The 22,006-nt window shown below is 42.1% G+C and overlaps 2 protein-coding genes across 6 annotated transcripts in view; one reads left to right on the forward strand and one right to left on the reverse strand.

The window, feature by feature from the left end:
* The window catches only part of LOC139406911 (chitobiase, di-N-acetyl-), a 15,351-nt gene extending 12,105 nt beyond the window's left edge, over positions 1 to 3,246 (forward strand). The window contains exons 6-7 of the mRNA XM_071150068.1: positions 2,209 to 2,370; positions 2,680 to 3,246. Coding sequence (XP_071006169.1) covers positions 2,209 to 2,370; positions 2,680 to 2,883 — 366 coding nt within the window. The 3' untranslated portion in view covers positions 2,884 to 3,246. The remainder of the gene's footprint in view (positions 1 to 2,208; positions 2,371 to 2,679) is intronic.
* LOC139406910 (spermatogenesis associated 1) lies at positions 3,241 to 18,528 on the reverse strand. 5 transcript variants are annotated; one of them, XM_071150066.1, is made up of 13 exons: positions 18,206 to 18,404; positions 17,889 to 17,995; positions 17,523 to 17,640; positions 17,357 to 17,410; positions 17,001 to 17,088; positions 16,725 to 16,946; positions 16,386 to 16,512; positions 16,183 to 16,234; positions 15,831 to 15,933; positions 15,611 to 15,736; positions 4,860 to 5,038; positions 4,117 to 4,260; positions 3,241 to 3,857 (listed from the first exon to the last, which is right to left on the reverse strand). In XM_071150066.1, the coding sequence occupies exons 1-13, from the start codon at positions 18,263 to 18,265 to the stop codon at positions 3,717 to 3,719; spliced, it is 1,521 nt and encodes a 506-aa protein (XP_071006167.1). In that variant the 5' UTR covers positions 18,266 to 18,404; the 3' UTR covers positions 3,241 to 3,716. The 5 variants fall into 5 exon arrangements, with proteins under 5 accessions (XP_071006167.1, XP_071006166.1, XP_071006165.1 ...); XM_071150065.1 differs by having other exon boundaries at positions 4,117 to 4,215; positions 16,725 to 17,088; positions 18,206 to 18,528; XM_071150064.1 differs by having other exon boundaries at positions 16,725 to 17,088; positions 17,381 to 17,410; positions 18,206 to 18,507.
* Between the last annotated feature and the right edge of the window lie 3,478 nt (positions 18,529 to 22,006).

Genomic DNA, 22,006 nt, shown 5'->3' on the forward strand with positions numbered 1-22,006 from the left:
ATCCCTCATCAATCTACCTCATACCTCATAATGACAAATCAAAACATGTTTTAGAAGTGTTAGCTAATATAGGTATTCAGACCCTTTGTTATGAGACTTAAAATTGAGCTCCAGTGCATCCTGTTACCATTGATCATCCTTGATGTTTTTACAACTTGATTGGTGTCCACCTGTGGTAAATTCAATTGATTGGACATGATTTGGAAAGGCGCACACCTGTCTATCATTCTTAAATGAAAGAAGTTTCGGAACCAAAAAGCCTCTTCCTAGAGCTGGCCACCAGGCCAAACTGAGCAGTCGGGGGAGCTGGTTACTCTGACAGAGCTCCAGAGTTCCTCTGTGGAGATGGGAGAACCTTCCAGAAGGACAACCATCTCTGCAGCACTCCACCAATCAGGCCTTTATGGTAGTGGCCAGACAGAAGCCACTCCTCAGTAAAATGCACATGACTCTGACTATGAGAAACATTCTCTGGTTTGATGAAACCAAGATTAAACCCTTCTAACCTGAAATAAACATTGGCACCATCCCTACGGTGATGCATGGTGGTAGCAGCATCATGCTGTGGGGATGTTTTTCAGCGGCGGGGACTGGGAGACTAGTCCGGATTAAGGGAAAGAGGAACGGAGCAAAGTACAGAAGTGATCCTTGATGAAAACCTGCTCCAGACCACTCAGGACCTCAGACTGGGGCAAATGTTCACCTTCCAACAGGACAATGACCTTAAGCACACAACCTGACAGAGCTTGAAGGGTCTGCAGACAAGAATGGGAGAAACTCCCCAAATATAGGTGTGCCAAGCTTGCAGCGCCATACCCAAGGAGACTCGAGGGTGTAATCGCTGCCAATGGGGTTTCAACAAAGTACTGAGTAAAGGGTCTGACTATATATTAGTAATGCATTTTCTAAAAACCTGTTTTTGTTGTCATTATTGGGTATTGTGTGTAGATGGATGGATAAAACTATCGATTTTAGAATAAGGCTGTAATGTTACAAAGTGGAAAAAGTCAAGGGGTCTGAACATTTTCCGAACGCACTATGTTCAGGAGTAAAAATTGGCTTAACAAGTCACATTGAATTTCAAACACGGATTCAACAACAAATACCAGGGAGGTTTTCCAATTCCTCGCAAAGATGGGTACCTATTGGTAGATAGGTCAAATATAAAATAAAGTCCTTTAAGCGTTGTGAAGGCATTAATAACGCTTTGGATGGTTTATTAATACGTCCACAGTTGCTGGAGAGGAATGAAACCACACAGGGTTTCCAACAGAGTTTTCAATGGCTGTAATAGGAGAACTTAGGATGGATCAACAGTGTTGTAGTTACTCACTCCACAATACTAACCTCATTGACAGAGTGGAAAGGAAGCATGTACAGAAGAAAAAATATTCAAAAATATGCATCCTGTTTCCAGTAAGGCACTACCATAAAACTGCAAAAATGAACTTTGTACTGGATACAAAGCATTATGTGTAGGGCAAATCCAACATACTATACACATCATGGAGTACCACTCATCATATTTTCAAGAATGGTGGTGGCTGCATGTTATGGGTATGCTTTCTTGTTTTTTACAGTAGAGCTAAGCACAGGCAAAATCCTAGAGGAAAACCTGGTTCAATCTGCTTTCCTTTCCTAGGAGCTCAGATGCAAAAATATAATGTCCAATGTCTTCATCAGGGTATATCAATCTGCTTTCCGACACTGGGAGACAAACTCACCTTTCAGCAGAACAATAACCTTACCAATCTGCTTACCAAGACGACATTGAATGTTCCTGAGTGACCTTGTTGCAGTTTTGACTTAAATCTATGGCAAGACTTAAATGGCTGTTTAGCAATAATCAACAACCAATTTTGGCAGCCTATTTTAAAAAGAATGTGCAATCCAGGTGTGCAAAACTCTTAGACTTACTCACAAAGACTCACAGCTGTAAACGCTGCCAAAGGTGACTCTAACTCAGGGGGTTGAATACTTATCTAATCAAGAGATGTATATATTTATTTATTTTCCACTTTGACAGAGTATTTTGTGTAGATCGTTGACATAAAAATGAATATTCTATGAATTTTAATTCCATTTTGTAACAACAAAATGTTGAAAAAGTCTAGGGGTGTGAATACTTTCTGTAGCAGGCACTGTACCAGAAAAAAATTAGAGAACATCGTCCTGCTGTCTCAACTATGTGTATTTTTCTCTAATTAGGAAGGGGTGTGCTCCTTAGCCAAGGTTCCGTTCCGGGGTGCACCTTGTAGCGATGCAGCTGGCCGTCAGATCCCTTACAGCTTTATGATGAAACAGATCAACGGCTCTCTGTCTGGCAGGCTGTGGGACGAGGTCCAGCTGGCTCCCTACTACAACTACAAGGTATGGAGACACATTGTATAGAAAGTTTGTTGAACAAGTATCCTAAGCCCATTTGTCTGGGCTGCTGGTGGCAAATGACAACTCAACACAAGCTGCAGCCATTTTGGGGGAAAGGCTATTTGACTGAAGTGCTGTTAGTTCAATCTAACACAGTCACCTCACAACAAATCGCTTCCTCCAAATCCAATAAAAAACACTGGCTCAAGTTGAACTCTCGCCAAGGCTGCATTATCCTCCTTGTTTGCAAAGAGGGTGCCATTGTCGCTGTTGCCCCATTACAGAGTTTGTGAACTGAACTATCATCCACAGGACCAAAGGGGACAGATCCATCAGGTGTGGTACGACGACCCAGAAAGCATTGCCCTGAAGGTGGCATATGTACGAGAGCTGGGCCTGAAGGGCACGGGGATGTGGTGCGGCAACCTCCTGGACTACAGCAACAACTCAGTTGCCCAGGAACAGAGTCGAGACATGTGGAACGCCCTCATGGGTTGCCAAGACGCTCAGTGCTGAGAAGACTGCCTTTCCATTGGATCCTCACAGCTATTTGTTGCTAGTCAATAGATGCTTTTGTTCGAGGACAGAAGTGGGACAGAGGAACCGTAACGTGTATTCCTCTTGATCTCAGGGATGCGTACTTGCACTTCTATTTCATAGTAGTTTTTTTTATTGCAATTGTAAAAACATGAGCCACTTTAAGAGGGGGTATGTTTTGTACAAAGAATCATGCCAACACAGATGATTGTCAAACGCAGCATTGTGCCACTGTGAATCTTACAAAACAAATTTGGCTTTGCCGTATAAGCACTTAATAAATACTGTGATGTGCATATGCCAGTAGATTAAATAAAAAACATAAATAATTCCCGCCAACAATATTTGTCTTTTCTTTTACTCTCACGAACACTGTTTAAAAAAAATATTTTAACTTTATAGGCAAGTCAGTTAAGAACAAATTCTTATTTTCAATGACGGCCTAGTCAATCCTAAAACTGCTGTGACTTTGAAGAAAATTCCATCATGAAACGGTTACGAAATCTCTTAGTCATGGCAGATACTGTTGCTTTGATACTGTACAAATATTTGTTTTCATACTTAAGATTTTAAGATGGTAGTATCAACACAGGTAAATGATCAAATGAGAGATTGTTCTTGCTGCAACAGGGACACCACAGTTTAATACGAACAATTGTTGTTTGGTAAACTGAAGTCATGGCTTTCACTTGATATGCATTGCAAATAGACATAATTTAAATGTGACCTTTTCTAAAATATATAATTTGGAATAAGCGAAAAGCAAACATTGTCTTCTGGAATAAGGCCACGGTGGTACTGGTAGAAGTGGCTCAGTTAGGGATGCTTTGAACCTGTGGTCTGTCCTTTGCTCCTGCTCCAAAGCCCATGGAGCCAGAGAGAAATGTCTGGGTATTCTTCTGGGCCAGCTCAGCCTTCAAGGCTCTCAGCTCTGTGGCAGCCTGCTTCCCGAGCTAGGAGGAAATAAACAAGGAAGTGCATCAATGAAAAACATTGAGCACTGTCTGTCCATCAAAGCTCTCCACCTCCTGCCCAAGTCCCATGTAAAAGTTGATAACTGAAATGTCTGCTTCTCATTTGAAATATTTTTCAACTGAGCCCTTAACATACTGTAGTTTTTCCCAATGAGATAAACAGGGATGGAAAAATAGAGAATTGCATTTACATTTGTAGAGTTATGAGGGAGTCAAATTGCAATTAAGATTTTAATACCTTGATCTCTGTGACGAGCCTCATCTTGGCATCATCCACCTTCCTCCTTAGGTTGTCAATCTCATGGCTCTCTGTCATTATCTGGATAATGAGCTCATTCTGAACATGGTGGGAAGAGTACCCAATTGTCATACTTGAAGATTCCTTAATAGAAAATGTAAATGTAAAAAAAAACATTCTGACATAATTTACAAACAAAGCATTTGTGTTTAGTGAGTCCACCAGATCAGAGGCAGTAGAGATGACCAGGGATGTTCATTTGATAAGTGCGTGAATTGGACCATTTTCCTGTCCTGCTAAGCATTCAAAATGTAACGAGTACTTGGGTGTCAAGCAAAATGTATCAAGTAAAAAGCACATTCTTTAATTTAGGAATGTAGTAAAGTAAAAGTTGTCCCAAATATAAATAGTAAAGTACAGATCCACACGAACACTACTTAAGTAGTACGTCAAAGTATTTTTACTTAAGTACTTTACACCACTGTCTATAATAATGGCATGGTCTGTATTGACCACAATATGAACTGATTCCCTCTAGTGGATGATGTGGCACAGTCAAACTGACATTGTTGCTATGGCCTTACTGAACCATAAAACCTGAATCAACTTTACATCCCAATAATCTGCATGTTCACTTCCTTCACAGATTTAAAAGCAAAAAAATCATTAAATAAATGTGGTGGAAACTATCTAGCCAATGTTTGGGGAGGGGAGCACACTTCAGTTGAAGGAGTGATTGTTACTTTGGTGCTCGACAATCTTGCCCGCCATCTGGGCTTTCCTCCTCCATCCCTCGCCTTTAGCTGGTGTAGGATGTTATTGTAGAATATCTCCAGCTCTTGACGAAGACTTCTCAATGTGACCTCCAAAGGGGCTGTGGCCTTCTTGGTATCAAAATAACTCCTCTTCCAACTATCACGAGCTGGAAAACAACAACAAAAGCTCTCGGCAAAATTGACTTGCTTTTGCTGCAGTGTCAGTTCTGAACCCATTTATTTCCAGAAAGAGTTTTGAAAAAACAAGATGAAGGTTAAATTGAGGAAGGAAAACATGATTTAGTTGTTTTTTCTGTAACTTTTAAAAGCTGTAGATATAATGCTTTATACGCTGTTATAAGCATGTATGAGACGTTTGTTTTCTACACTAAACAAAAATATAAACGCGACATGCAACAATTTTAAAGATTTTACTGATTTACAGTTCTTATAAGGAAATCAGTCAATTGAAATGTATTAGGCCCTAATCTATGGATTTCACATGACTGGGTATACAGATATGCATCTGTTGGTCACAGATACCTTGGGGGGGGGACGTAGATCAGAAAACCAGTCAGTATCTGGTGAGACCACCATTTGCTTCATGCAGCACGACATCATCTTCGCATGGAGTTGATCAGGCTGTTGATTGTGGCCTGTGGAATGTTGTCCCACTCCTGGATATTGGCAGGAACTGGAACATGCTGTTGTACATGTCGATCCAGAGCATCCCAAACATGCTCAATTGGTGACATGTCTGGGGAGTATACAGGCCATGGAAGAACATGGACATTTTCAGCTTCCAGGAATTGTGTACAGATCCTTGCGACATGGGGCTGTGCATTATGATGGCAGTGGATGAATGGCACGACAATGGGCCTCAGGGTCTCGTCACGGTATCTCTCTGCATTCAAATTGCCATCGATAAAATGCAATTGTGTTTGTTGTCCGTAGTTTATGCCTACCCATAACATAACCCCAGTACCACCATGGGCCACTCTGTTCACAACATTGACAACAGCAAACCGCTCACGCACATGACGCCATACACGCTATCTTCCCACTACAGTTGAAACCAGGATTCATCGGTAAAGAGCACACTTCTCCAGCGTGCAAGTGGCCAGCTAAGGTGAGCATTTGTCCACAAGTCAGTTACGACGCTGAATTGCAGTCAGGTCAAGACCAGTTGAAGCGCTTCAGGGGAGGACCATCCTCAGGGAATTTCAGAAAAATTTAAAGTGAAACATTAAAGTTTAACGTTTTAGCTAAAACTACACTAAATATATTCACGTCACCAACTAATTGATTAAAAAACACTGTTTTGCAATGAAGTTCTACAGTAGCCTCAGCAGCACTATGTAGTGAGCCGGAGGACAGCTAGCTTCTGTCCTCTGAGTACATTGACTTCAATACAAAACCTAGGAGGCTCATGGTTCTCACCATCTTCCAAAGACTTACAGAGTAATTATGACCACTTCCGGAGGACATTCTCCAACCTATCAGAGCTCTTGCAGCATGAACTGACACCCATTCAAAGGATCAGAGAATGAATATAGTACTGAAAGCATAAGCTACAGCTTTCTAGCACTGCAGTGCATAACATGTGGTGAGTAGTTGACTCAAAAAGACAATAGTTGAACAGATTTGAACAAATACATTTCTAGAGAGATTTCGTAGTATATATTTTTTTCACTTTTACTTGCTTAGCTAGCATCGAATGCAGCTAGCTAGATTAGCCTACTCAAACACCCGGCTCAAACAGAGAGGGATGATATGTTAGCTAGCTGGCTGTCCAACACTGGAACTCTTCCAAGTCAAGGTAAGCTTTTGGTTTTATTAATTTATTGCGGCCTGTGGGTGTAACTACTAAACTGCTTGCTGCTGACTACACTGTACTGCATGTTTGTAGCAGGTTTACTAATGCGTTAATTCTTGTAGCTATGTTGACTATGACATGACAACAATGTAGGGACTGTGTGTAGTGGTTAGCGGTCATGACATGAAGGTTTGGCTTGGAAAGGTTTTTTCACCTGGTCACAGACAGCTGATGTGTTGTGTACTGGAGTCCACATGCGAAGGGAAAAGGTGAGAGGAGGAGAGTGCATAGTAGATAGACAACGAGCTGTTTGTATGTGGCTGCTATGAAAGTGAACTGTGTTTGCGTCTAATCAGGGGTGTATTCATTGTGCCGATTCTGTTGAAAAACATTTCTTAAACGGAATGAAAAGGCGATAAACATACCTGAATTTGTCCAATAGAAACTCTTTTGCAACTGTTGGACTAATGATTACACCCTAGATCAGCTAGATGCAGGCAAAAGTGTGCAAGGCGGCATTGAATATGTCCCTGTCTGTCACCTTGACTACTCAATTCTCTCGACCTGCGCACCTACGTTGTAAACTTTCATTCATAGGCTAGATTGTAGCAACCTCACGATGGGTACAGGGAAATTAGAGTATCATGTAGTAGCCTAAACCTATATTTATACATTGAGCTGGGTGAATGGAATATGAATGACAGTCATGCAATATGCTGTAATAGTAATAAAGCCATGTTCATAAAAAAAAGATCATCCTCCCTCATGTTAAACTGCACTGACCACCACTGGTGAAGACAATTAGTATGCAAATGAGCTTCCCTGAGATGGTTGCTGAAAGTTTGTGCAGAAATTCTTCAGTTGTGTGAACCCACAGTTTCATCAGCTGTCTGGGTGGCATGTCTCAGACCATCCCGCCGCTGAAGAAGCCGGATGTGGAGGTCCTGGGCTGGCGTGGTTTGTGGTTGTGAGGCCGGTTGAACGTACTGCCAAATTCTCTAAAACAACGTAGGTAGGTGGCTTATGGTAGAGAAATTAACATGAAATTCTCTGGCAACAGTTTTGGTGGACATTCCTGCACTCAGCATGCCAATTGCACGCTCCCTCAAAACTTGAGACATCTGTGGCATTGTGTGCTAAAACTGCACATTTTAGAGTGGCCTTTTATTGTCCCGAGCACAAGGTGCCACCTGTGTAATTATTTAATCAGCTTCTTGATATGCCACACCTGCCAGGTGATTAGATTATCTTGGCAAAGGATAAATGCTCACTAACAGGGATGTAAACAAATGTATGTACAAAATGAGAGAAATTAGCTTTTTGTGCTGGGATCTTGTATTTCAGCTCATGAAAAATGGGACCAACACTTTACATGTTTTATTTCTTTGTAGTTTATTTTCCCTTTTTTTGTGTTTTGTGGTGTCCCTGGTATACCATGCTGTCACAATGGATATGGTGTATGCATTTGTAGGTCAATTTAGAAACTATAATTATTTTTGGCCTTGCACAGTAAAAGCCCCACCTTAGATATTCGACATGCTTCTTATTGTGAGGCTTGCGCCGCAAGAGCCCCGTCTTAGGTATTCAACATACTACTTCTTATTCTTATGCATGCTACACCTTTTACACCGTTTAAGATAGAAACGCCATTCCAAATTCAAAACGTGTGTAACGGTCTAACTTTTTTAATCAAGATTCTAAAGCTCCCCATTGTGACATAATCACTTCCAACGGCCATTCTCGAAGTGAAATCATGCAGCTTTTGACCCAAATCAGCTAATTATTCCACTTTGCAACAACTTAGACAAAGTTAAAGTGTTCCCGTCTTCATCTACTTCTCTGCTGCTCAAATATGGCATTATGGACAAAAAATACTATTCTGAGAAAGTTACAGCAAGTTAAGTAACTTCAAAAAATATTCAAAGGTATTAAATCTTCCTCTATTTCTCTGCTTGTCAAATCCCATCGCCTGTCTCTTTCTAGCCACAGCTCTCTGTGTTATTGAGATTCCAAAACTGAGCTTTTGCCACCACAACTACTGAACCACATAACTACTGACCCCAAATTCTGACCTCAACCGCACTACTTCTAACCACATCTAGTGACCTCAACCACACAACTGCTTACCACCTCTAGTGACCACAACCACATAACTGCTTACCACATCTAGTGACCACAACCACACAACTTTTGACCACAACCACACAACTATCGAGCACAGCCACACAACTTCTGACCAAACATCTACAGTATCTACTGACCATATTCTCATAACTTATAACCACAACCACACAACTACAGACCACAACTATTGAACCACTATTGACTACTACTACTGACCACAAATTCTGACCAAATCTACTGACTATCGATGGGAATTTCAAATGATTTCACAATTTGAAAAATAAATAATAATAATACAAATTTGAGGTATGTCTCGATTGAGTTGCTTGTATACAACTTTTTGATATCTGTTATACTTTTTACATTACTCACTTTCTTGTCCTCTTTTTCTCCTCCATCCTCTTTCATTGGATTTCTCAAGATTCTAAGGCTCCCCATTGTGACATCCCTTCCAACTGCCATTCCCTGTAAGTGAAATCAGTTAACTTTTGACCCAAATTAGCTAATAATTCCACTTTGCAACAACTTAGGAACACTAACTTTTTGTCTATCTTCGTCTACTAATCTGCTATTCATATCTGTTTGCGGAATCAAAATATTCACTATGGAACTTACAGTATAGCTGTTTTTGTAACTCCATTACCATGTGTTCTTCCAACTTTTCCCAAACAACTGCCATTTGGATCAGTAACACAACAAGGTACATAAACATGTTATTTAATTCTCTGTGTGTCAAATCTGCATTCAGATTCGAAATCGTGCGTGCCAATCTGTAACTAGAGCCGTTTTAGTAACACATAGCCGGTCTCTTTCTAGCTGCTGTAAATCGTGTCATAACCTAGCAGATTCATTATTTTCCAAACAACCACCGTTTTGACCACTAACCCAAAGAGTTAGACACAAATATTTTGTAGTGAAATCTTCCCCTACTTCTCTGCTTGTCCAATCCAAAAACAGTTTATAAATCGTGTGTACCAACCTCTAGATAGAGCAATTTTATTAACCCATCGCCAATCTCTGTGTCATTATTGAGATTCCAAAACGGAACCATTGCTAGGATACTCACTGACACTGAGGGCCAAAATTATGAGAAGAGTGACCACAACTTTTGACCACAACCCCACACCTTTTGACCACTACCCCATAACTTCTGACCACATCCAGTATCCTCAACCACACAATTATATCCCACAATCTAGTGAACCCAACCACACAACTTCTGACTGCAACCACACAACTGCTTACCACATCTAGTGACCACAACCATACAATTACATACCACAACCACACAACTTCTGACAACACATCTAACCACTGACCATATCCACACAACTACAGAACCACATAACTAGTGACCACTACTACTGACCACAACTTCTGACTATCGATGCGAATAAAACATGATTTCAATATTTGAATAATATAATCAAAGTACAACTTTTAACTTTGAACACTATCACAAAAAACTTTTAGGAAGCCCCACAACTTTACTTGTTAAGTTACCACCTAGTTCTTTGTCTTTAGCACGCTACTCCTACATCGTTTAAGCTAGAAACGTCGTTCAAACTTTAAAACTTACGGAATGGTCTCACTCGAGTTGCTTGGATATAACTTTTTAATACCCTTTCTACTTTTCTAAAAATATTTTACATTTTGTCAGTTTTGTCCTCTGTCCACTTGTATGGGATATCCTCAAGATTTTTAGGCTCCCCATTGTGACATCATCCTTTCCAACTGCCATTCTCTGTAAATTCAGTAACATAAATCAGCTACTTTGCAACAACTTAGACAAAAAGTTAGAGCGTTTACACCTTTGTCTACTTCTGCTATTCATATCTGGCGTTTGAACAAAAAAAATCTACATTTTCTGTAACTTTGTAAACAACTGCTGTTTTGATCACTAAAGAAAACAGATTAAACAAAAATATTCCAAGGTATGAAATCTTCCCCTACTTCTCTGCTTGTCAAAACTGAAAACGAATTAGCATCTACCAATCTCTAGATAGAGCTGCTTTACTAACCCATTAACTGCTCTCTTTCTAGCTGCAGTAAACCATGTCAGAAGCTAGCAGATTAATTATTTACCAACAATTGCTGCAAATTGCAATAAAAGTACGTAACGTTTTAAAGTTTACTTTCCGTGTTGGTCGAAAATACTATCATCAATCTAGCAAAGGCATTTTGTGGGTCAGAGTGCAGTATTTAGTTCATATTAAAGCACAACTTTACTGTATTTTAGCATGTTTCTCACACTTTAACTAAAAGGCAACAGTGTTGTCAAGGCTACTGTTGCCTAGGAATCATTTACTCACTGGAATGAATGTCTTCTTAACTCTTCAAATTCCCATGATTTGTCAATTTGTTTCAGACCAAAGAGCTGACGTTAGGATTAAGAATATTTTCCCGGTCTGGACGACCTGGAATGATAAAGAGAAGATTTCTAATGCTTACTAGCTTTGTCCTCCTTTTCCCGGATCATGCTAAGTGCTCTAAATAACTTAACTGGCTAGTTTGCCTATAGAAAAGAGAAGAGAAGGCTGGGCTGTACCCCTCTAACTAGATAGAGTAGATTAGGAATATCTTCTACCCAATAAAAAGTTACAGCTGTTTGTCAGAGTTTAGAGTGACAAAAAGTTGCCAGTTCACGTCTACTAACAGGTCTCTGGGTCATCAATGAGCAGCCTAAACGGAGCCATTGCTATGGGATACTCAGACATAGAGGGCAAAAATTATGACGAGGGTGAAGGAAGTGACCACAATTACTGACCACAACTAGGGCTGTGGCGGTAATTATCTTTTTTCAGATGGTGATTGTCAAGCAAATAGCTGCCGGTCTCATGGTAATTGACCATTAACAAACACATTTAGCATCTCCTGGCTTCCTCGCACAGCCTACAAGCCACTTATGCAGACCTTTGGAACATCTACATTTTAATAAGTCTAATAAATCCATGTAATAGAGCCTACACCATTACAATAAATTGGTTATTTATTTTAGACCGGTCTAAAGAATGATATGAAGAAAATGTAGTCTAGAAGAAGAGAATAGAATACTCTGAGTTGGCTATACAACCACACAACTTCTGACTACAACCACACAACTTCTGACTACAACCACACAACTTCTGACTAAAACCACACAACTTCTGACTACAACCACACAACTACTGGCAACAACCACACTACTTCTGACTACAACCACACTAGTACTGATTACAACCACATTAGTACTGACCACAACTACACTACTACTGACTACAACCACACTAGTACTGACCACAACCAAACTACTGTTGACCACAACCACATGACTTCTGACCATAACCGCACAGCTACTGATCTCAACCACTCAACTGCTGACAAACTTCTGACCACAGCCACACAACTTCTGACCACATCTAGTGACCACAACCACACAGTTACTGCCAACAACCACACAACGTCTGACCAGAGCCACACAACTTCTGATCACATCTAGTGACCACAACCACACAGTTACTGCCAACAACCACACAACGTCTGACCACAATCGCACAACTTCTGAACACATGTAGTGACAACAACCACACAGTTACTGACAACAACCACACAACGTCTGACCACAGCCACACAACTTCTGACCACATCCACACATCGTCTGACCACAGCCACAAAACGTCTGACCACATCTAGTGACAACAACCACAGTTACTGACAACAACCACACAACGTCTGACCACAACCACACAACTGCTTACCACAATTATTGACCACGACCAAACTGCTGACCACAACCACACGATTGCTGACCACAACCACACTACTACTGAACACAACCACACAAATCTTGACCACATATATTGAACACAACCACACTATTAACAACAACCACACAACTTCTCACAACAACCACACTACTGCTGACCACATCTAGTGAACACAACCACAACACTACTGACACATCTATTGAACACAACCACACAACTACTGGCACACCTTCTGACCACAACCACACAACTACTGACCTCAACCACACACCTTCTGACCACAACCACACAACTACTGACACATCTAGTGAACACAACCACACAACTACTGACACATCTAGTGAACACAACCGCACAACTTCTGACCACAACCACATAACTACTGACCTCAGCCACACACCTTCTGACCACAACCACACAACTACTGACACATCTAGTGAACACAACCACACCACTACTGACACATCTAGTGAACACAACCACACAACTTCTGACCACAACCACATAACTGCTGACCTCAGCCACACACCTTCTGACCACAACCACACCACTACTGACACATCTATTGAACACAACCACACAACTACTGACACATCTAGTAAACACAACCACACCACTACTAACACATCTATTGAACATAACCACACACCTTCTGACCACAACCACCCAACTACTGACACATCTATTGAACACAACCGCACAACTACTGACCATAACCACACAACTACTGACACATCTAGTGAACACAACTATACCACTACTGACACATCCATTGAACACAACCACACAACTACTGAGACATCTAGTGAATACAACCACACAACTACTGACAGATCTATTGAACACAACCACACAACTTCTGACCACAACCACACAACTACTGACCTTAACCACACACCTGACCACAACCACACCACTACTGACACATATATTGAACACAACCACACCACTACTGACACATGTATTGAACATAACCACACACCTTCTGACCACAACCACACAACTACTGACACAACTAGTGAACACAACCACACCACTACTGACACATCTATTGAACACAACTTCTGACCACAACCACACAAATACTGACCTCAACCACACACCTTCTGACCACAACTACACAACTACTTACCTTAACCACACACCTTCTGACCACAACCACACAACTACTGACATCTAGTGAACACAACCACACCACTACTGACACATCTATTGAACACAACTTCTGACCACAACCACACAACTACTGACCTCAACCACACACCTTCTGACCACAACTACACAACTACTGACCACAACCACACTACTACTGACCTCAACCACACAACTACTGACCACAACCACACAACTACTGACTACAACCACGCAACTTCTGACCACTAACCACGCAACTTCTAACCACTGACCACACAACTACTGACCACAACCACACAACCGCTTACCACATTTTTATTTATATTTATTTAACATTTATTTAACCAGGTAGGCTAGATGAGAACAAGTTCTCATTTGCAACTGCGACCTGGCCAAGATAAAGCGTAGCAATTTGACACATACAACAACACAGAGTTACACATGGAATAAACAAAACATACAGTCAATAATACAGTAGAACAAAAGAAAACAAAACGTCTATATACAGTGAGTGCAAATGAGGTAAGTTAAGGCAATAAATAGGCCATGGTGGCAAAGTAATTACAATATAGCAATTAAACGCTGGAATGGTAGATCGGCAGAAGATGAATGTGCAGGTAGAGATACTGGGGTGCAAAGGAGCAAAATAAATAAATAAATACCAGTATGGGGATGAGGTAGGTAGATAGATGGGCTGTTTACAGATGGGCTATGTACAGGTGCAGTGATCTGTAAGCTGCTCTGACAGCTGGTGCTTAAAGCTAGTGAGGGAGATGTGAGTCTCCAGCTTCAGATATTTTTGCAATTCGTTCCAGTCATGGGCAGCAAAGAACTGGAAGGAAAGATGACCAAAGGAGGAATTGGCTTTGGGGGTGACCAGTGAGATATACCTGCTGGAGCGAGTGCTACGAGTGGGTGCTGCTATGGTGACCAGTGAGATGAGATAAGGCGGGGCTTTACCTAGCAGAGACTTGTAGATAACCTGTAGCCAGTGGATTTGGCGACGAGTATGAAGCGAGGGCCAACCAACGAGAGCGTACAGGTCGCAATGGTGGGTAGTGTATGGGGCTTTGATGACAAAACGGATGGCACTGTGATAGACCGCATCCAGTTTGTTGAGTAGAGTGTTGGAGGCTATTTTATGGATGACATCACCGAAGTCGAGGATCGGTAGGATGGTCAATTTTACGAGGGTATGTTTGGCAGCATGAGTGAAGGATGCTTTGTTGCGATATAGGAAGCCGATTCTAGATTTAATTTTGGATTGGAGATGCTTAATGTGAGTCTGAAAGGAGAGTTCACAGTCTAACCAGACACCCAGGTATTTGTAGTTGTCCACGTATTCTAAGTCAGAGCCGCTCAGAGTAGTGATGCTGGACAGGCGAGCAGGTGCGGGCAGTGATCAATTGAATAGCATGCATTTAGTTTTACTTGCGTTTAAGAGCAGTTGGAGGCCATGGAAGGAGAGTTGTAATGGCACTGGTGACACACAACCACACAACTACTGACCACTACTACTGACCAAATCTACTGACCAGTAGTGACTATCTGTGGGAATTTAAAATGATTTCACTATTCAAATAATATAATCAAAGTACAACTTTTTAAACTTTCACTACCACAACAATACTTTCAAAGAGCATTAGCAAGCCTCACAACTTTACATGTAAAGTTTCAATCTAGTTATTATTATTATGACCATGACAATTATGCATCACAATAGTATTGTCTATGTTTGTAGGGCAGGTCAGTAACTTATTTTGCTGTGCTCTGTCGCACAGATTATTTTATAGTTAAACAAGCTAGTTGGTATTTAATCTGGATCATAATGAGATGCTAATATATTAGAAGGGGGTCATGCGTGCTTTTGTCATATCCTGAAACGAGGGTGCAAAAGAACTAGTCCAGACATACACCACCTTGATTTCGACGGTGTCTGTTCTGGGCCAGCAAGTCTTTTCCTTTTCTCAGTAACTCTTGTCTTGCCTGTTCTAGTTGCTTTCTCTCCTCTTTTGCCATCTTAATTTCCTCTATCAGTTCATCTCCTGAGGGAAGGAAGAAACAAACCATGTCATTTGCGTCTTACATTTCAGCAACAACAATATGGATGACTGAAACATAACAGAAATGCCTGCTTACTACTTGATAGGAAGACCGAGGCAGCCATTTTACGAGTGCCCAGGGTTGGGGCGGGGGGTGGAGAGGCGTACTGTGTAGGCATAGTTACTGGGTGTTCAGGGACCTACATGAAAATAAATTATTGGTAAAACATAATTAAAACATTTTGTTGAAGCAAATTGATTTCGGTGTGCATGCCAAGAAAATAGTTTAAGTACTCCTCGCTGCTTCTCTAGACCTATTTCCTTGACTTAGACCCCCTCTTTAATTCAAACCCACCTGCTGGCTATGACATAAAAACATGGTAATTGTAACTGATTTTGGCATAATGTCATTTCAGTAAGTATGTAAGCAGCACGCAAGCATATCTTACCTCATTTTGTTTATTCCTGATATACTTCAGTGTCTGTGCATCTTTAGATTTCCTAAACATCCAAAGAGAGAAAAAAAATGTGGGTTTACTAATTTTATATGACTCATCTAGAAATTCGGTGCCTGTAACCAGGGTTTAAATAGCTCTGATGGTGGTAGAGCTCTTCCTCTCTGTTATGGCAAAAGTGTTCCTCTGTGTGTTACCTGTGTGGGGTGGGAGAAAACACAGAATCCTGATCTTCCAGTGACTCTGGAACCCCCGAATCGCTGGCTCGGTTTCTCTTGAAATGCTGTTTCTTCTTAGCAGGTGCCACCTTCCCCACAACTGATTCTGCCAAAATGAATTGAAAGTAAATGGTTGTAACAACATCTCTGTCTGTTACAACAAGTACAAGGTTGACTTGCTTTTCAGAAATGTCAGTTTAAAGTACACTCCAAAATGTAAGTTTTTCAGACAATTTCATACCAGACTCAGAGCACTTTTCAGCAAAAAAAAAAAAAAAAAGAATGGATTTTGTAGTGACCTATCCCTTTAACGGTCACCTTTAGCCTCTATGACACACTGGGGTGGCCCCTGGGCTTGGGCCTTCCACAGGAGGAGGTCATCCTCAGCGCACCCAGACTGCTGAGAGGAGAGAAGGTCCTCCTCGTTCTCCTCTGTGGAGCAATAGCTCTCCTCTTCCTTCGCCTCCTCATCGGGGCTGGGGTAGGAAGGGGGCTGTGGCTGGAGACCCTGGGGGATCTGAGGGAATTTAAAAGGCTCTTTTGTCCCTGTTGGCATTCCTTGCACTCTGGCAGTGTAGTAAATCTGGGGGTCTGTGGAGTGGGTGTTGGGGGTGAGGGACTGTGAACAGACAGTGTTGTCGCTCTCCACCCTGGGCAACAGGTACAGCTCTGGCTGAGGGGCCTGGAGAGTAGGAGAAGACCATGACATAAGGACAAGGCATGCAACAAACTTATTATAAATAGATTTCTTTTTTTCACTTAAAAAAATATTATACTATCTACAGTGCCTTCAGAAAGTATTCATACCCCTTGACCTATTCTACATTTTGCCATTATGGGGTATTGTGTGTAAATTGAGGTTGTAACACAACAAATAAGTCAAGAGGTATGAATACTTTCTGAAGGCACAATATAAAACATATTTTAACATTTAAGAGGAATGTGCATACATATGGAGGGGCAAAATACTTCACTTTCAAATCCCTTTCTTGTTTGGCTTTGACCTATTAAAAAAAATACAAATGCAATGGGACAATGAATCACCTTATGCCAGTTTACCAAATAAAACACAAGCGATAAGCAACTGTGTCCCTGAACCAGGCCCGCTATACTCACCAATGCCAAGCTTCGGCCCACACATTTTAAAAAGGAAAGCTTGTCAATATCTCTCTCAGCTCCGAGGAGAATGCCAAGCTCACTCCTGAGAGTTCTGAGAGATATATCAGGATACACCCTGGCATGAAAACAACAATTTACAGTGAAGAGGCACTATGTTCAAAAACATTTTCACATCAAAGAAATATGGGTGAAGAGGACAACCATCAAAGTATCTTGTTGACTGTTTAATCTGCAGTTTTCTTTGCCTCTTCTGTACATATTTTCTATTATGAATATTCCTACAGATTGTAGGCTATACTGGTCTCATTATTTGCAGTAACCATATACCACTTCTGAATAGAAAACATTTAATAAATATCTCACCTGATGAATCCAGCAGATATGAAGCTCTTTATGGCTTCAACCGGCACTCTATTCAGTTTTAAGTTCCACTGTTCATTTGGTACAAACAGCACATGGAGCTCAACAAACTAACAAGAAAGCAATCGAAATTAATACGCAATTGGAGCTTCTTACACTTTGCCCTAACAGGGATTGGTTTTCCAAAAAAGCAAAGTTCACCAAGAAAGAGGATATAAAGATTATTGCGGTAGACATATGGTGATAATCTTTTGTCTTGAGTACATAAAATGTAAAAAAATAAAATCACGACATAATAGTGCAATGTATAGCCTACATACCTTTCTACTTGTTAGTCGTCTCTCATCAGGATATCTAATAGACTTGCACGAGGATTCCATCTTCAACAAGCCTCACCTATTCTAAGAAATAATCTGTTTGACGAAGGCATCAAGTTTTTCCATGATAAATGCTGTTATTTTCACAGAATAAGAAGTAGGATACGGGCTGGTTTCTTTCTTCTCATAAAAGCTTGTGGATGTGTTGCGCTTTGCTTGTCCAGGGTGCGGAGTGGAGGAGTGGACTGCTAAGTAACAATCTCTTGTGAAGTCAAACAGAGCCAATCGAAGCAATATGGATGGCACAAACGGTTGTTGCTCCGCTGCTGATGCAAGACACCAAAAATAAACGTTAAAACATTACCCGCTATAAGGTGGAGATTGTAATAGGTTCATTGTTGAATAGCGGTGGCATTTGAGAATAGCATTTTGGAAAATGTAAATAATGAAGTGTATTTGGGTACATCTTTTAAGAGTTTCATTCTAAAACACTACAATGCTTTCATAAAGTATTCACACCCCATGACTTTCCAAAATGTTGTGTTACAGCCTGGATTAAAAAAATATTAAATATACATTATTTGTCACTGACCTACATATAATATGCCATGTTTTTTATACATGTTTATAAATGAATTGAAAATGAAAAGCTGAAATGTCTTGAGTCAATACATATTCAACCCCTTTGTTATGCCACACCTAAATAAGTTCCGGAGTAGGAATTTGCTTAACAAGTAACATAAGTTGCATGGACTCACTCTGTGTGCAATAATAGTGTTTAGCATGATTGTAATAGGGTCATTATATTTGAATGACTACCTCATCTCATACAATTATCCCTGAGTCGAGCAGTGAATTGTAAAACACAGATTCAACCACAATCTGTCTGTAACGGCATTCCTCCTCCTCTTCTGAGGAGGAGAAGCGAGAAGGATCCGAGGACCAATGCACAACGTGGTAAGTGTCCATAACGTTTATTTAAAGACATAAACTGAACACTACAAAACAATAAACGTGAAACGAACGAAACCGAAACAGTACCGTGTGGCAACAAACACACACAAGGAAAACAAACACCCACAACTCAAAAGTGAAACCCAGGCTACCTAAGTATGATTCTCAATCAGACACAACTAAAGACACCTGCCTCTGATTGAGAACCATACTAGGCTGAACTCAAAACCCCAACATAGAAAAGCACACATAGACTGCCCACCCCAACTCACGCCCTGACCATACTAAATAAAGACAAAACAAAGGAAATAAAGGTCAGAACGTGACAGTACGCCCCCCAAAGGTGCGGACTCTGGCCGCAAAACCTGAACCTATAGGGGAGGGTCTGGGTGGGCGTCTGTTCGCGGTGGCGGCTCTTGCGCGGGACGTGGACCCCATTTCACCACAATTTTTCTCCTCTTCATTGTCCGCCTCCGTTGCCTCTAAACACGGCGACCCTCGCCGCTGACCTCAGACTGGAGACCCTAGAAATGGGTCCCGAATGGACGGGAGACTCCGGCAGCGCCGGAGTGAAGGGCGATTCTGGCATTGCCTGGATGACTGACGGCTCTGGCGGCTCCTGGCTGACTGACAGCTCTGGCGACTCCTGGCTGACTGGCGGCTCTGGCGGCTCCTGGCTGACTGGCGGCTCCTGGCTGACTGGCGGCTCTGGCGGCTCCTGGCTGACTGGCGGCTCTGGCGGCTCAGGACAGACGGGAGACTGGCGGCTCAGGACAGACGGGAGACTCTGGCGGCTCAGGACAGACGGGAGACTCTGGCGGCTCAGGACAGACAGGAGACTCTGGCGGCTCAGGACAGACAGGAGACTCTGGCGTCTCTTCACAGGCCTACCCAACGAAAAAAGGTTAGAGAGCAGGAGGTTCCGGTAAAGTATGTGAAGTGATTGACTAGTACAAGGATGTATTCGTAGCCTCCTTTGCTTGCCTCAAGGTGTGTGTAAATCAATGGAGAGCGCTCAAAGGGTGCACTAGTGGTGACAGAACCCAGGGATGTTTCTGCTTGATACATGCACACTGTCTGATGACATAGTCATCTACTTGATGCTGCATGAATGGCCAGCTGCATGAATGGCCAGTAGAATTTCCCTAACTAGATGGATCACTTTGTCTGCTCCAAGTGACCCATGTCATCATGTAAGTTCTTCACCACCACTGGTTTCAGCTTACTGGGTAGCACCATTTGCTTTCATTGACTAGCCTGTCTGTACAGGATTCCTTTGTCCATTACCAACACTCATGCACAAGTCTCCTTGTTTCTGGTCCCATGAGCTTTTTCTCTCTCATTTGGATTCCATCCTTTGTTTTTCCGCGAGATAACTTGTCTGATTGTAGTGTCCTTGTACTGTGCCGCTTTGATGTTCTCCGGTGTAATGGCAGGCACACCTCCAGGTGACAGACCACTGTCTGTAGAGTTGAGTTGCAGTGCTGCCACCCATGGAACATCGTAATTTTCTGCTGCATTGCTTCCTTACCATACAGCTTAGACAAATTTTGGTGGCATATTTTCCGTGTGCTCACCCACATGGCTGTGGAGATTGACAGGGCAACGTGACAGCGTGTCAGCATCCATCTTACCAGATCTGTACTTCAGGTTGAAGTGGAAGACAGCCAACTCCCTGACCCAGCAGTGACCCACTGCGTTGAGTCAACGGGTTGTTGTCTGTGTCCATGTTAAGAGGTTGGTGCATAGTATACACGGTCTCTAAATTTGTCACAGATTGACCACTTTTTCTTTGGTGGAGTTAGCGTTCTGGACCCGTACTCTATTACACGCAGTTTCCCGTTTTGATGTTGGTGAAGCACAGCACCTAGACCCTTGTTGGATGCGTCAGTGTGTAACAAACGTAAGTCACAGTCTGGGTATGCGAGTATGGGTGGATGAATTAGCATTTCTACAAACTTGGCTACGATGGCTCTGTATACAAACGTCCACTGGACAGGTCTTGGACTGTTTTATTTTGCTTTGGTTTTGCCTCTGGTTGGTTTGGGCCTGGCATTTTTACCCCTTGCTTTTTGTGATCTTTGTAGCAGCTCAAACAGGGGTTTGGCCAGCCGGGAGAAATCTTGGATGAATGACCTGTAGTACCCAAGGAACCCCAGCAATGTTCGGACCTCTCCAATTGTCAGTGGCTCCTTCCCCTTTAGCAGCAACACTGCCTCCAAGTCTTTGGGGTCGATTTGGACTCCCTTGCAGGAGATTCCTACCATCCAACCAATATACCGCACTTGCCGCCGGAAGACTTCACACTTTTTCGGCCGCAGTTTGATACCTTGCTCCCTTATTTGACACAGCACTCGTCTCAGGTCTTCCACATGTTCACTGGATGTCTCAGAACAGTAGAGAAAGTCATCCAGATATGGTAAACAGCAGTAGTCTCTCATGCCCTCTAAAACTCCTTCCATTCACCTCTGGAAAGGGCCTGGGGTGTTGTTCAGCTCAAAGGGGATGCGAACCCACTCATACAACCCCCAGGGGGTGCTGAACGCAGTTGCATGTCCTGAGCTTTCATCCACGAAGCCTTGATGGTAAGCGCTGCCTTGGTCGAGTATCAAGAACCAGGTGTATCCCCTAGGGTGTCTAGCATGTATATTGTATCCGTAGTAACGGGTGACGGTCGGGATGGTCTTGCATTTCAGCTCTCTGAAGTCGACATAACCGCAGGTTGCTGTCCACTTTGCGCATGCAGACCACTTTGGGCATGCAGACCACCGGGGATGAGTATGGTGATCTGGATTTATTGATCCAGCCTCTCTCCAGCAGGTTTTGGAAGAATTCTTTCACCTCTTTGTA

This window comes from Oncorhynchus clarkii, chromosome 4 (genome assembly GCF_045791955.1).
Source record: "Oncorhynchus clarkii lewisi isolate Uvic-CL-2024 chromosome 4, UVic_Ocla_1.0, whole genome shotgun sequence".
NCBI classification, from domain to species: Eukaryota; Metazoa; Chordata; class Actinopteri; order Salmoniformes; family Salmonidae; genus Oncorhynchus; species Oncorhynchus clarkii.

What these genes read in the sequence shown, in the direction of transcription:
- LOC139406910 (XM_071150063.1), bottom strand. Translation starts at nt 18,265, where the DNA reads ATGGAATCCTCGTGCAAGTCTATTAGATATCCTGATGAGAGACGACTA. An exon ending in ATATCTGCTGGATTCATCAG is followed by an intron (nt 17,641 to 17,888) that starts GTGAGATATTTA and finishes TTTTCATGCCAG; the next exon opens with GGTGTATCCTGATATATCTC. An exon ending in CAGACACCGTCGAAATCAAG is followed by an intron (nt 5,039 to 15,610) that starts GTGGTGTATGTC and finishes GTTGTTTTCCAG; the next exon opens with CTCGTGATAGTTGGAAGAGG.